At 36.3% G+C, this 14,422-nt stretch overlaps 1 protein-coding gene across 2 annotated transcripts in view; it reads right to left on the bottom strand.

The window, feature by feature from the left end:
* Window positions 1-2,388: 2,388 nt before the first annotated feature.
* CWC27 (CWC27 spliceosome associated cyclophilin) overlaps window positions 2,389-14,422 on the bottom strand; it is a 190,890-nt gene continuing 178,856 nt past the window's right edge. The window contains exon 14 of one of the 2 annotated variants that reach the window (XM_032849728.1): window positions 2,389-2,812. In XM_032849728.1, coding sequence (XP_032705619.1) covers window positions 2,650-2,812 — 163 coding nt within the window. In that variant the 3' untranslated portion in view covers window positions 2,389-2,649. The remainder of the gene's footprint in view (window positions 2,813-14,422) is intronic. The other variant, XR_004381635.1, reaches the window with a different exon arrangement.

Consider the following 14,422-nt stretch of genomic DNA (forward strand, 5'->3'; position numbering starts at 1 on the left):
CCCCATCCCATCTTGCTTCATTTTTCCCTTCCCTACCCCCACAACCCCCCACTTTTCTCTTTGGTCTCCAGAAGGTCTGGGATTGTGATAGACAACCAACAAGAAATGCTGATAGACTTCACTGTTTCAGGGTGACATCCCTAAGGCAAGACACAGAAAAGAAAAGTAAATGCAAATAAACTTAAGAATGAATTATAAAGCTTAATTTTCTTATGTTTTTTATTTTTTTGTCTTTGAAATTTTTTGGGGGGGGCAAACATTCCTCTGCTATGCCGAAGATTTTATTACAAGCACATTTAACACCATATTTAATAGATTATTTAACTATATTCTCAAGCTTTAAAAAACTGTTATTGCTTTGATTCAGTTAATTTCTAAGTGAATTTTATTATCATGGTGAAATTTTCAGATGGTATTCTAATCTCTGTAAAATTTCAGATTTTTCTGCTCCTTATGGTTCAAGCAGGATAAGGAGCATTCAACCAACTTGAGGGCTTAATTTTGTCACTCAGTTATATTTTTACACCTACAAATACTATTCTTCTGGCTTGTGCCCTGGAGGCCTTTGGTCCCATCTGTTCTTAAAGATGGACACATTCAAGTAGAAACAGAAAGAAACCTATAGGATTATACAATATAAACAAATCCAGTGCTAATGTATTTCTGAATGACTAACAGAAACTTTGTGAGTTTGGAAAACATAATTTTGCTTTGTGAATATCTGTAAAACAACTGATATTGTGGTGAGGGGAAGACTGGGCACACTTCTGAACACTGGCTTGTATTTTCGTGGGTTTGTGTCTAATCACCCTGCTTTTGAGTGGGTTGATGTTTTCCTCGAATACCACTATCATATCCCTCTCCTTCTCTTTGAAACTTTCTCCTATTTCTGAAGCAAAAAAGAAAGTGTTCTTTTTACTACTAGGAGTCCTTCTGTCTTCTCACCTCAGGTTCTAGATATGATCATAAAGGAAAAGATATGAAATATCTCAGGCATACTGGAATATAGAGAGAATATAATGAGGTTTGAGTACCTAACATCTCCCTTAAGAAATGAAACATTACAAACACAAATGAAGCCCCTATATGTTACTTCTGCCTCTTCAGAGGTAATCACTATTCTCATTCATGTTTTTATACTTTTGCTAATCGTGTACATCATTAAACAAAATAGAACGCTGTGTTGCATGTTTTAAATTTTTATATAGATGGTTCCCTTTCTTCACATTATTTTTAAGATAAGCTCATACATATAACTCTTGCTTATTGATTTTCACTACATAGTATTCCATAGTATGAATATACAACAACTTAGTTATCCATTCTTTTGTTGATGCTTCAATATATACTTAGTACAGGTCTCCTTGAGCAATGTGTGAGAATTTCTTTAGGAGACAGACCTGGGATTAGAATTTTTGGATAAATGGATATTCATATCTTTAACTTCACTAGATATTGCCATGCTCCAAAGATTGAATCATCTGCAGTGAAGCCAGCAATCTGTGTAAAAAAAATCCTCTCAGTTCGAAGTTTCAGATTCAATAATCTTGAGGTAGAGTGGTGGTGGTGGGGAATATGGCAACAGATTGCATTTCTAACATGTCTCCAAGTGATACTGTTGCCACTGCAGTGTAATACTGGGGACTACAGTTTGAGAACAAGTGCTCTAGAGAAAGTCTGTCGGATTACATTTGGGAAAAGAGAGTCAGTGAGACACTATCTGAAAAAAATGTGGCTGGCGAGGTTTTATTAGGTAACTGAAAGTCAGCCTGAGGTATAATTTGAGGATTCGGATTCTAGAAAAACTGGGTAAAAAAAAAAGATAACATATAGTAAATAACCAGTATGAGTGGTTTTCAACAAGGCTAAATTCTTTATGAGTTAGTTCTCTTGCTAGAATGGGAACTCTGCATGTTCTCCGGCTGTTGCTATGCCGAGAAGGGCAGAGGAGTAGACTGGTAGCCCTGTATCAGCCAGTGTGTGCAGTAAAGTTTGGCTGATACAACTCAGTGTATTAATGTCTTGATTACACTTATAAAACCCAGGTGCTGGCTTAGATGAAGGTGAGAATATTCCCTTGGGGAATCCTCAAGCATTATGGCATGGGGCTACTGAGTCTTACTGATGTGGCTATTTTTAGATACTTAGATCCAAAACAACAACAACAAAAAAAATCAATCTTTATATTATGTTTTTTTATTTATTTTTTTTACTTTTATTACATTCCAAGTTCAGTAATGTGGTAACAGAATGCCAGGGACGTTTCCCTTAAATACTCTCTCTTGCAAGAACTCTTATAAAAAAAATATTGAAAACAAAGCCTTTATATATTTAGGATAAAGAGATACACACAGGCTGGCACAGTCTACAAATAGTTAACATGTAAACTGGCAGGAAAGTTATTTTATTTCAGATTTAGCAATATAAAAGTTCAAATGGGGGAAAAGCATGTATTGGTAAACAAAAACATTTGCTTAAATCATTCCACAATTTACATAACAAGATAACTGTTCTTCAAAACCAGACAACAGGTTTGAAAATACTTCTTTTCACACCCTTATAAGTGATGCTGTTGGGAACAATGGCTGTTATGAGGCCATTTATTACAGGAACATTTCTAGCTAGTTCTAGTTAAACATTACTGTTGTTTTATCTTCTTTCTTTTTTTTCTCTCATCAGCTTTTTGCTTTCTTCTCGTCTTCTCTTATTCACTGGATTCCGAGGATCATAGATTTCGAATGTATCTGAATCTTGCATGCTTGCATCTTTCACTTTTCTGGTTTTATCTTCAAACTGAAGTACATGCGACATCCTGAAGAGGGAGAGAGATGGTTCAGTGATTTTGGCAGGAGAACAGAAAGTAGAAATTTTATACTATCCTGTCCTTGGCATAATGAACCATAAGGGTAGAGAACACCAACATGGGTTTATTGTTTATTGGTGCTTATACCACATGGAAACCAACTTCTCAGAAAACACTTAAATTTGAAAAACATGTCTGGAGTTTGTTCTGTTGCTTTGTATTTTTAGTAATGAGTCTCTTTGCCTCAGTCTTCACTTGACGGTCCTTTCCTGATGGGAGGTTAAGGAATTCTACCCAGAAGTGTTCCTTCAACTAAACTCAGAGATCATTTTGCCAACTTCCTTTAAAGAGCAGTCACTTAGCCAGAGTGGGCAGGGTTGCAGGGCAGAACTCCAGACAACAAACCAGCCCTATTGATCTTTTTGTTTTCAGCAGTTAAAGGGGTCAAGAGTCAGGAATGTGTTAAGAAAATTCTTGTTCAAATGGTATTAAGACTGCCTTTTCTGGGGAGTCGCAGGGTAAAAAAAAAAAAATGATTTTTTTTTTTGTGCAAAAGTAAACTAAGCTTTGGCATAACTCCATGGACTAATTTCCTCCTCTTACTGTTGATTACAACAAATTTAACCATCCTGCTTTCCCACTTTATCAAATGCTTACTGGTCTTAAGGTATCAACATGTGCTTGAATCATAAGTGGTCATAAGCTGGCTATCCTTAGCAGCAGGGAAATATGTAAGTGATTAGCGCTGCCCCCCTTAGGAGGTGTCAGAAATAAATGGAGAAGTCAAAGACCAGATTTCAGGGCAGCTGAATGAATCTGGAAAGAGAAAAGTTCAGTTTTGATAATATAAACAAAACTACTAAGGCTTTTTCCACTTGTTAGTTAAGCAATTTTAAAGTGGGCATACCCAACACTTTATCACAGCTGATAGAGCTAAATTGCCTATAGGATTAACACTCCCCATACACCCACTGTAACTTTCGCATGAAACCCAAATATTACATTAATTTCTTTCCCCTGAACAAGCAGAGATTTGGGCAGTAGGTACCAACACAAATCATCCCACCCATTTTCCCTGCAGTAGCACAAATGCTGAGTGAATTTACTTATGTGATAAACCCTCATGGATATACTTGGGTTTTGAAGAAAAGATTTTGTAGAGAAATAAAATTTTACAATATTAGTGGTACTTAGCATTCAGTAGCTACTGTTCTTGAGGGCTGACAAGTTGAGTCTTAACTACCATTCCCACCCCTTCCATCCCAGAAAAGCTTACTGGAATGCAATTAGTACAAGTGATATTATTATACAGATGACCTGGAATTTACTTTAAGTTACTAAATGAGGTAAGTCACATGCACATTTTAATATTTTATTATTAATAACTTGTTATTTGCATCAGATTTCATAACTAATTTCAATACATGAAAATACCCTATCACCAGTCAGAACTGCTGACTTCTTACATTTCTCTTGCTTTAGTAAACACCCTTTTTTACAAAAGGCATCATATGAGATCTTGCCATTTACAACACAGGTGGACCTAGAGGGTATTATGTTTACTGAAATAAGTCAACGACAAATACCATATCATTCACTTAAATGTACAATCTAAAAAACCAAACAAATCAATTAACAAACAGAATCAGACCTATAAATGTAGAGAACAAACTTTGGGAACAAACAGAGAGGAGAGGGGTGGGAAGACGGGCCAAATGGGTAAAGAGGTGTGGGATGTACAGGATTCCCATTATGGAGTGAATAAGTCATGGAACTAAAAAGCACAGCATAAGGAATATAGTCAACGACATTGTAATAGTGTTGCATGGTGACAGATGGTAGCTACACTTATGGTGAGCATGGTATAAGGTGTAGATAATTGAATCACTATGTTGTACACCTAAATCTAATATAAAACACTGTATGGCAACTATATAAAAAAGGAAAAGAAACAACAACAAAAAAGAAAATCAGAAAATATAGTGACTTCTTTACCATAGCAAGTACAGTGGAAAAACCATGCTGATAGATAATTTCAGAAATGGTGATACTGAGGCCCATGCTTCCTTAGTTTCCATTTTAAATTGTTTCTATCTTCTTTTAAGATGAACAGATAGATTCAATGGAAGAAATAGAAAAAAGAGCTCTGAATTAAGTTTACAGTAACAGAATAAATAGCATCAATTTTATCATGGATAATCACACAATTTAGTAGGATAAATCTGTAGATTCCCTGTGGGTGGAAGAAGATAGGGTATTCATGGGTTTGGATTACAACTTTTCAATTGGAGATACTAATAAAATCCTGGAAGCTACAAGTATGAAAGAAAAAGGAAATGCATCATAGGATTATTGGTTATTTAAATGGATTCCTCAAGTTTGATTTTCTTATGCTTTCAATTACCTACAGTGTTTACGTATTAGCTTCTGAGAATAAAAAAACTCCAACTCCTAGAAAAAGGCTGATTGTTCTACATTCATGGTTAAAAAGAACAATTAGAACCACTTTGAAACATAATCAAACTGGATTTAATCAATTAATGATGATCTGCCTAGACCTAAAATTCAGTGACAACTCAGTTCAGTAAATACACCTTTGAAAACCAACTAGTCAGGGAGAACCTTACGCTTTTGACAGTTGGCTAATCAGTCAGTGGTGGACTCTACTAATCATGTTTCTGAAACCCACCAATCACCCACAGTCTCTTGTCGGTATTGGGCTTCTGAGGCTGTCAATCCCTAAATAATCTCTGACCCCAAAACTCTATATGAAAGATTCGCAACCCACTTTGCCGGGACTGGGCCTAAAAGCATAGCTCTTCCTTACTTAAGTAATAAATTAAACTTTTTGTTTCAGGTAATAGGAGGTGGTCTTTTTCTTTGACATGTCTTATGATCTGTTCTGCATTCCCCACAGAGTATACTTTTTAGGAACTGTAAGTGTATTTGCACTTCTGAAGAACAAGTTTAGAAGGGTGGCAGGATGTCCTTTTGAAGGTTCCTTACCACACATCCTGGGGAGTACAGACCCTACATTGCATTTCACTAAGTGTTTAGCAAATGATTCTTGTGCAGATACCTAAGCCAAAACCAGGAAGTAGCTCAAAACATACCCTTTAAAACAATTTTATTCAGTATTCCTGTTTCATAGTGAAAAACCAAACCACTGTCCTTAACTTATTAATATCTTTCTTTATAAACATTTTCTATTTCAAAAATTATTGCTCTCTCTGTCCAAAAATACAGATGGATTTTTTTGGTAATACCCATTTCTATTAGGACTGCCCACATTTCAAAAATGACTTTACCTGAACTTGTCAATTAAAACCTTATAGGCACCTTCCTCCTTTCTATCCTATGAGAGTATCTAGCAACTATTGGATTTAGTTGACTCTGGTATAAGAATTGAACTCTAAACATGTGAATAACAGCATAAAGTCCATGAAGAGAAACAGATTTTCCTACAAATCTGAAAAAAACAGAAAGCCGTAAATTAAAGTAGCTGTCTTTTTCAACTGTTTGTTTCATACACCACTGCATTAAACAAGTCCAACATTTTGATTAATAACAAACCTAAACCCAGAGGAAAGAAGGGGCTATCAGCTTACAAACTACTTCAGCTTTAATATCATAATACTTAGCATGGCTGGTTACTCAGCAATAATATTTAATCTTTAATAGAAATAAAAGCATAATCAAATGGTTCACTCATTTATCTTTCAACATGCTTTGGTCACTTCATTTTAAAAAGCAGAACAAAACAGTTATTATGATTTTCAGCATAATAAACTCCTGACCTATGTGCCTCCATAAATCACAGACTGCATGAATTGAAAGCATGCCCACATTTTACAGTCTCCTGTGAGAATACACATGCAGACTTATACTACAGACTTAACTCAAGTACATAAGGTCTGGTCATTTACAATACTGTATGTCCCGATAACTCAATACTATTCACTCTGTGTCTGGTCATGGAACTGGCCCAACAAGAGCAGTTAATTTTTTGGAATTAATTGCACACTGATCATTTACATATGAACATTTTAGAAGGTTCACTTGAAGGCATAGACAAAAAATTCAGTTCTCTTTAATAAAAAATTTACATATGCTCAGATTCTCAAATAAGAACACTGACCTCAGTGTGTTACAGAAATACGGAGGTTTACATTTTCATAGAGGTTATTTGGTAGAACAGTCCCCCCCCCCCAGTGGGGTTGTATGAAATTATAAACAAAGTAAATAACTGATTGTTCAACAAGGACCTGGACCTTGACTAAACTCACTAATCTGACATTCAGTTTTTAAAGTTCTCCCAAATCGTGAAATAGATTAAGAAATGACAGCAATTAATATTAATGGCGAACACAAGAAAGGTATTTATTCTCAAATATACAGTAAGTGGTACAATATAGAATTCCAGAATAATTTGTTTCTGACTAAAATGCATTAAGATTATTTATGCTTCTATTGTAAAAAGCCATCTTTTTCTCAGGAAATCTACAAACTGCTCCTTCCCAAGTCTCACCAATTTAGGAACTTACCACCCCATCCTCAGACTTCGGTAGGTGTTCTAACTGTTTTACATCTGTACTATTTCTCCTTCCAATCCTGCAAAGGTTCTAAAATAATCCTAAGTTTTTTTTAAATTAAGTGGTTCCATACTCAACACAGGGCTGAACTCACAACCTCAAGATCGAGAGTACATGCTCTATTGTCTGAGTCAGCCAGGCGCCCCTAAAATAATCTTTCTAATATATTTCTTTGACCAAGAATCACTGACTATTGTATTAGACTGAACTACCTCAGCCAGACCCTTAAAACTCTCTAACAACTACATCTTCCTATCTTACCAACCTTCTTTTGTTTCTTTCATCATTTACCCTTTTGTAACTGGCTATCCACTTAATTGTGAACAGACCATCAGTTACTCGAGACGGTTTGAGTCTTGTTCATAATTGTATTCCCAGTGATGAGAATGGTGATTTGTGTTGTAAAGCAAAAACCCCCAGATCCTTTGTACTGGCCAGGCGTGTTGGTTGGTACTAGCTGGTCTGCTAAACTAACACTTGACCTCCTTTTTTGGGCAGGGAATGTCTTTTATTTCTGTGATAAACCTATAAAATGTCTAATAGGTCTGCACAAAGTCTCATGCTCAACACAAGCCCACCTTTTCATGACCTCTCATAGCTCAGCACATACTGATTGCTGCTTTTCCACGGTCCTTTCACTTAATGGCTAGTTGTACTCATAGACTTCAGTGGAAGCATGCCTTACCTTCTTTTCTACTGACTATGGTTCTTACTGTAAAACTAGATAGGTTTTTTTATTTTTAATTTTTTTATTAAGTAAACTCTGTGTGCAACATGGGGCTTGCACTCACGACCCCGAGATCAAGAGTCACATGCCCCACCAACTGAGAAAGGCAGGTGCTCCTTGACAGATACTTTTTAAAGCAGTTTTACATAGACTAATCCTAGAGCCCTGCATCAAACACAGGCTGTATGTTAGAATCATTCGGGTAGCTTTAAAACTATGCCAGGCTTCTACCTCCAGAGGTATTAATTTAACTGTGCTGGGATGGGGCCCCAGCATTGGTAGTTAAGCTGGTAATTAAAATTTTTTCCTGGTGATTTTAAAATACAGTCAAACTTAAGACTACAGCACTGAAGTTTAAGAATCTTTACATTTTCACATTGATTTATTTCATCAGCCATTTATTCTGGCCCCTTCAGAGATGAACATCCAGTTCTTAATGATGAACTACTCATATACTTGAAGAAGCATAAGTGGCCTCTGAGCTCATTAACTGAATAATCTCAAGTGTATTATCCTTTTCTTATATATTATTTGAAGATAAGGCAAGAAACTGGACTTAATTCTTCACTCAACAAACATCTGAGGACACATTATGTGTGAGAACCTGTGTCAGACACCGGGGACACAAGCCAAATATGACCCAGGCCCTGCCAATCTAAAGTGAACAGTCTGTTAGGGAGATGAACACACAGACACCAGAACAAATGCACATTTTGGGATTGCCTGCAAAGCGTGAGGTGACAATAAGAGCATCTACGGACACAGCTCTCCACAAAAAGCTTTCACATGTTGTTTGCTATAATCTTCACAGTGGTAGTAGTATGGGGGAGGCAGGAAAGACGTTGTCATCACCCCCACTGCACAGGCAATTTGTGAGATTCATGGTCAAGAAACTTGTAGCTGGTAAGTAGTTGGTGAGGTACTCTACTAAATGTCTTCAGAGGTAAGAAATTTTCATGATTGAAGATGGATTTAACTTTAGGAATAATCCAAAAGTTAATTCAGTGCTAAATTGAGTGAGTAGGTTAAAAAAAAAAAATCAGATTGGGTAATGCTTATTTTGGACTAAATTTTTTTTTTTTTTAAATCCAACTATAAAGAGACAAGAATGATTTTTTGTTTAGCTCCCAGACTGGCCTTTAAAGCAATTCCAAAAGAGAAGTTCCACAAATGTCTTGAGCAATACAGGAGGCTCTTTGGGAAAAGATACCTCTCTTTTAGATGAAAACTTGCTAAAAAAAAAATAATAATAATTTTCACTGAAAATTTTTATCCCATTATTGTCTTTAGTAGCACTCTCTAGAATCTCAGTCTCAGTTTCACCTTATACTTCCTAAAATGAGGATGCTAGGTTGGGACACCCCCTTCAGCTGGAGTACCAAAGCAAGAGAGCCAAGAGCCCACAGCCTGCCCCTCGGAGGCTGGTTGTTTGGCAGTCTCCTATCAGTCATCTAATTAATAAGGAGTACACTGTGGTTGATGATGATATCCAGGTCTTTTCTGTAATATATATATTTTTCAAAGATGCAAATCTAGCCATGAAAACTCTTCTGTTTTAAAACCTTTGGTGCTCCTCATTGTCTACACAATGAAACCCAAATTTCTTGTTTGGACTCTGTAATTTGGTTTTTGATTCCAAGTTCCTGTATCACCTTCTCTGATCCCATTTATACCCCAGAAATCCTGAATTACTTGTAGTTTCCTGAACAAAACCTGCTCTTTCCTGCCTGCTTCCTGCCTCTCTATGGTGATACATTTCTCTCCCTTGCGTTGGCTGAGATGTTATCCCTTGTGGGGATTCCTCTCCTGGCCTGTCCTCTTTTTCCAGTGGGGTTAGGCCCTCTTCTGTACATTTCTCTAGTTTAGGCTCCCTCACTAGACTGCAGTTGACTCAGTTTTACTTGCCTTTGCACCAGCACCAGTCACCAATGCTTGGCAAGAAGAACACTCTCAATAAATTTTTGATGAATTAATAAATGTTTCTGGGTAACCAGTCACTTCTGGTTACTTCTAAAACCTTTGGCTAGAATTTAAAATTTTTTTTTACCATTCTCCTTAATAATATTAATATATATAATTCCAAATTATTTAGCTATTACATTTATAAACCCTTGCGTTTTCTAGGTCAGTAACTCTCAAACTCCACAATACCAGAGAAAAGGTTAATATTTCAAAAAGCTAAAACAAAGTATTCCCACCACTACTAATTTTATGTTATGAAAATCCAACACTTATCTTCCTCAAATGGCCACTTAAATTGCCTATGGATTGACATTTGTCTTTTGTACTCTTTGTCTTTGAGATCTGAGGTGGGGGCAAAACACATATATTGTCCTCAGACAGCCTCCCTTGAGTTGGGTTGAAAGACCTTGCCATTTTTTGTGAAACTATCATACTCATAATTTGTCTTTAGTATACTGTGTTGACAGCTTCTCATTTCTCTGTTAAATTAGAATTCCTAGGAAACCCAACTAAATAACTCCTAGTTATTATTTAAGTTTATTATTCTACAGGACTACAGATAAGAAACTTAAATGATCTGGTTGAAGGTTTCTTTTGAGGGGGAGGACTGGAAAGGAGATTTGCATTTGAAAGCAAAAATAGCCCTTTTTGTTTTTAAAGAAAAATTTCAGCAAGACAAAACATTTTTCAAGTTTTGCCCACATTTGATTCTTTGAAAGGACCACACCCAGCTCTGTATCATAGATGGCCTGCAGCATACTCTTTCCACGTCACTTCTCTGGAATGTCCTACCACCCCCTTCCCACTGGTCTGTGTCCCCTATCCTTTCAAAGCCCAAGTGTAATTCCCATTCCCTTATAAAAATCTTCTGACTGTCCTGGCTTTCAGTATCTATTCTTACTTTTGAGTTCTCTGACACTTCCTATGGAAATTTTTGTGCACTGCAGTTGGAAGACCTAGAGTTTGAGTTATAGTTCAGTCACTAAATGTTACTGTAGGAAAGTCACATTGCTTTTCAGGCCTGTTTCTTCATCTGTGAAGAGGAGATTGTGATATGTGACCTAATTATGTCACATAATTAGAATAAGATTCAAACATCATGCCTCCACCAAGTCCAACACTTATTATTTCAATTTATTTTGTATTTTGTATATATGTGCTACACATAAACTGTACTTGTATAAAGTTATATTTCATAATATTCTATTACAGTGCATAGACTTTTTCAAATGTTTTTGTGTACACCATCATACACACATAACTTATTTGATCTTACTTTGGAGGCTTGTATGTATATTTTAAAATATATCCAGTCTTGGGTGCCTCGGTGGCTCAGTTGGTTAAGCAACTGCCTTCAGCTCAGGTCATGACCCCAGGGTCCTGGGACTGAGCCCCACATCAGGCTCCCTGCTTAGTGGGAGGCCTGCTTCTCCCTCTCCCACTAAATAAATAAAATCTTAAAAAAAAAAAAAGTAAAAATAAAAAATAAACAAAAATCATCCGTAATTCCATAGCTCCTCAATAATTATTATAAACTTATACAGGTACATCACTTCCTGTACTTTTCCTGTGCATCTCTATGAACATATGTATATATATATGCATGTATGTATTATATATTATATATATGTATATATATATGGATATTTGTGTGTGTGTGTATGAAGGGATCATAATGCATATATTTTATAAATTTTATAATTTGCATTTCATACCCAACTATACCACGATCATCTTTACATGGATAACTCTACTTTTTTATTTTTTAATTTTAATTAATTTAAAATAATAATAATTTATTTATTTATTTGAGAGAGGGAGAGAGTGTGTGTGCATGAGTGGTGGGGAGGGGTAGAGAGAGACGGAGAAGCAGACTCCCTGCCGAAGAAGGAGCCAGACATGACTCTGGGATCACGACCCAAGCCAAAGGCAGACACTTAACCTACTGAGCCACCCAAGGACCCCGGATAACTCTACTTCTGTATCATTTAATTAGCTTTCCAGTATTTGGGGGTGCTTGAGTGGCTCAACTGGTTAATTGGTCTGCCTTCAGCCCAAGCCATAATCTCAGGGTCCTGGGATCTAGCCCTAGGTTGGGCTCCCTGCTCAGTGCAGAGTATGCTTCTCCCTCTCCCTCTGCTCCTCCTCACTGCTTGTACTGTCTTTCTCTCAAATAAATAAACAAAATCTAAAAAAAAAAAAAATTGTCTAATAGTTTATCCTATAGCTAATTTACAATCAATCCTGTGTTGTAGGATTCTTAGGCTTGTTCAGATTTTCACCTTTATAAACAAAATGCTACTAATAATATCTATGTGAATAAGAGAATTTTGGATTTTCTTTTTTGTAGAAATTTTGTGGAGGAAAGGCTAGTACAGTATTCTTTCTTTTGGTAGCATAATTCTTTTTCTTTCAGAAATGATCCTCTCCACTTTCAGTCCAGGTTGTTGGAGTGGGATGACATCTGCTGTCCTTGTCCCATTAAGGGGACTCATGTAATAGGCCTGCCCAGAATAACCAGTGATTACATCAGGGCATGGGCATTTGAATTTGAAAAGGCCAAACAGAATTGGTTCCAGAACTTTTCCTGGAACCATTAAGGTTGATCATAATATAATCCTAGAGCTTCTGACGGCCTTCTTTGGCACCCCCTAGGGGAAGCCTGGCCTACGGATGAGGCCAACTGAGAGGAAAATGGAGCCAGGAGACGGAAAAAAGAGAATACTGGTTGAATTCTCTAGTCTACTCATGCCCTAGCTTTACTTCTTAAGCTTTCCTTGCTGATAGAGTCCCCATTTTTGTTTAAGATATTTCCATCATTTGTAATAGAGAATCTTTACTAATGTTTAGGATACATTCCCAGAAGTAGAATTCTTAGGACAACGATTTGTACATTTTTAAGGTATTTCATATGAATGGTCTAACTTCACTCCAGAGAGGATTTATCAATTTACACCCTCATTGGCAAAGTGCCTTATTTTCCTTAATAGCTTTTGTTTTCCCTTTTCTCCCATGTTTTTGGCTATCTGTATTTCTTCTTTTGTGATATGCGTGTCTATCCTTCGCGCATTGGAAAAAAATGTGATATTCAGCTTTTCTGTTTGGATTTGTGAGAAATTTTACTATATTAAGAATATAAATCTATATTTATCACATATATTGAAAATGCCTTTTCTAGCTTATCATTTGTCCTTTAATTTTTTTTTTCTGTTGAGTTTTACTTACCTATTTCCTTTCTTCCTCCCTCCACCCCTCTTTCCTTCTTTCCACCCTCTGATATAGAACTTTACAGTTTTTTATATAGTCATTGTGAGCAGCCTCTTCTTTTGTGGTCTCTGTCCTTAAAGTCATACTTAAGTCTTTCTTCACATTAATACCATGTAAATTATCCACATAAATTTTCAACACCACTTTTACAGTTCTCTTTTCATAATTTTGGCATCTGATTGGAAAAGATCATTACTTTCTTACTCTTAAACAACATTTCTCAAAATTTATTTTTTAAAATAGATTTTTAAAAATTATTTATTTATTTATTTATTTATTTGACAGAGATCATAAGTAGGCAGAGAGGCAGGCAGAGAGAGAGAGGAGGGAAGCAGGCTCCCTGCTGAGCAGAGAGCCCAATGCGGGCTCAGGACCCTGAGATCATGACCTGAGCCGAAGGCAGAGGCTTTAACCCACTGAGCCACCCAGGCGCCCCAAAATAGATTCTGTTTTTTTAAGAGGTTTAGATTTACAGAAAAATTGAGCCGTTAGTACAGAGAGTTCCCTTATACCCTCAAACCAATTTTCTCTATTATTACCATCTCATGTTAGTATGGTACATTTGTTACACTTAATGAACCAATATTGATATCTTGTTATTAAATCCATAGCTTATTTATATTTCCTTAGTGTTATGGACTAAACTGTGTTCCCCCAGATTTGTAAATTGAAGACCAAACTCCCAATATGACTGTCTTTGGAGATACGGCCTTTATAGGGGTAATTAAGATTAATTATAGAGGTAATTAAGATAAAATGTCATTCTGCAATATGAATGTCGAATAATTATGTCACACATCTGAAACTGTTATATGTTAATTATACCTCAATTAAAAAAAGATTACATGAGGTCATAAAAGTGTGCCTTAATCCAGAGAGAACTAATGTTCCTAAAAGAAGAGGAAGAACCACAAAGAGCACATGCACACAGAGAAAAGGCCATGTGATAACAGAACAAGAAGGCGGCTGACTATCTGCAAGCCAAGGAAAGAGGTCTCATTAGAAATCAACCCTGCTGACACTTTCATCTAGACTTCTAGCCTCCAAAACTGTGAGAAAATAAATTTCTAT

Source organism: Lontra canadensis, unplaced genomic scaffold, assembly GCF_010015895.1.
Source record: "Lontra canadensis isolate GAN:19392208 unplaced genomic scaffold, GSC_riverotter_1.0 scaffold4, whole genome shotgun sequence".
Classification (NCBI taxonomy): Eukaryota; Metazoa; Chordata; class Mammalia; order Carnivora; family Mustelidae; genus Lontra; species Lontra canadensis.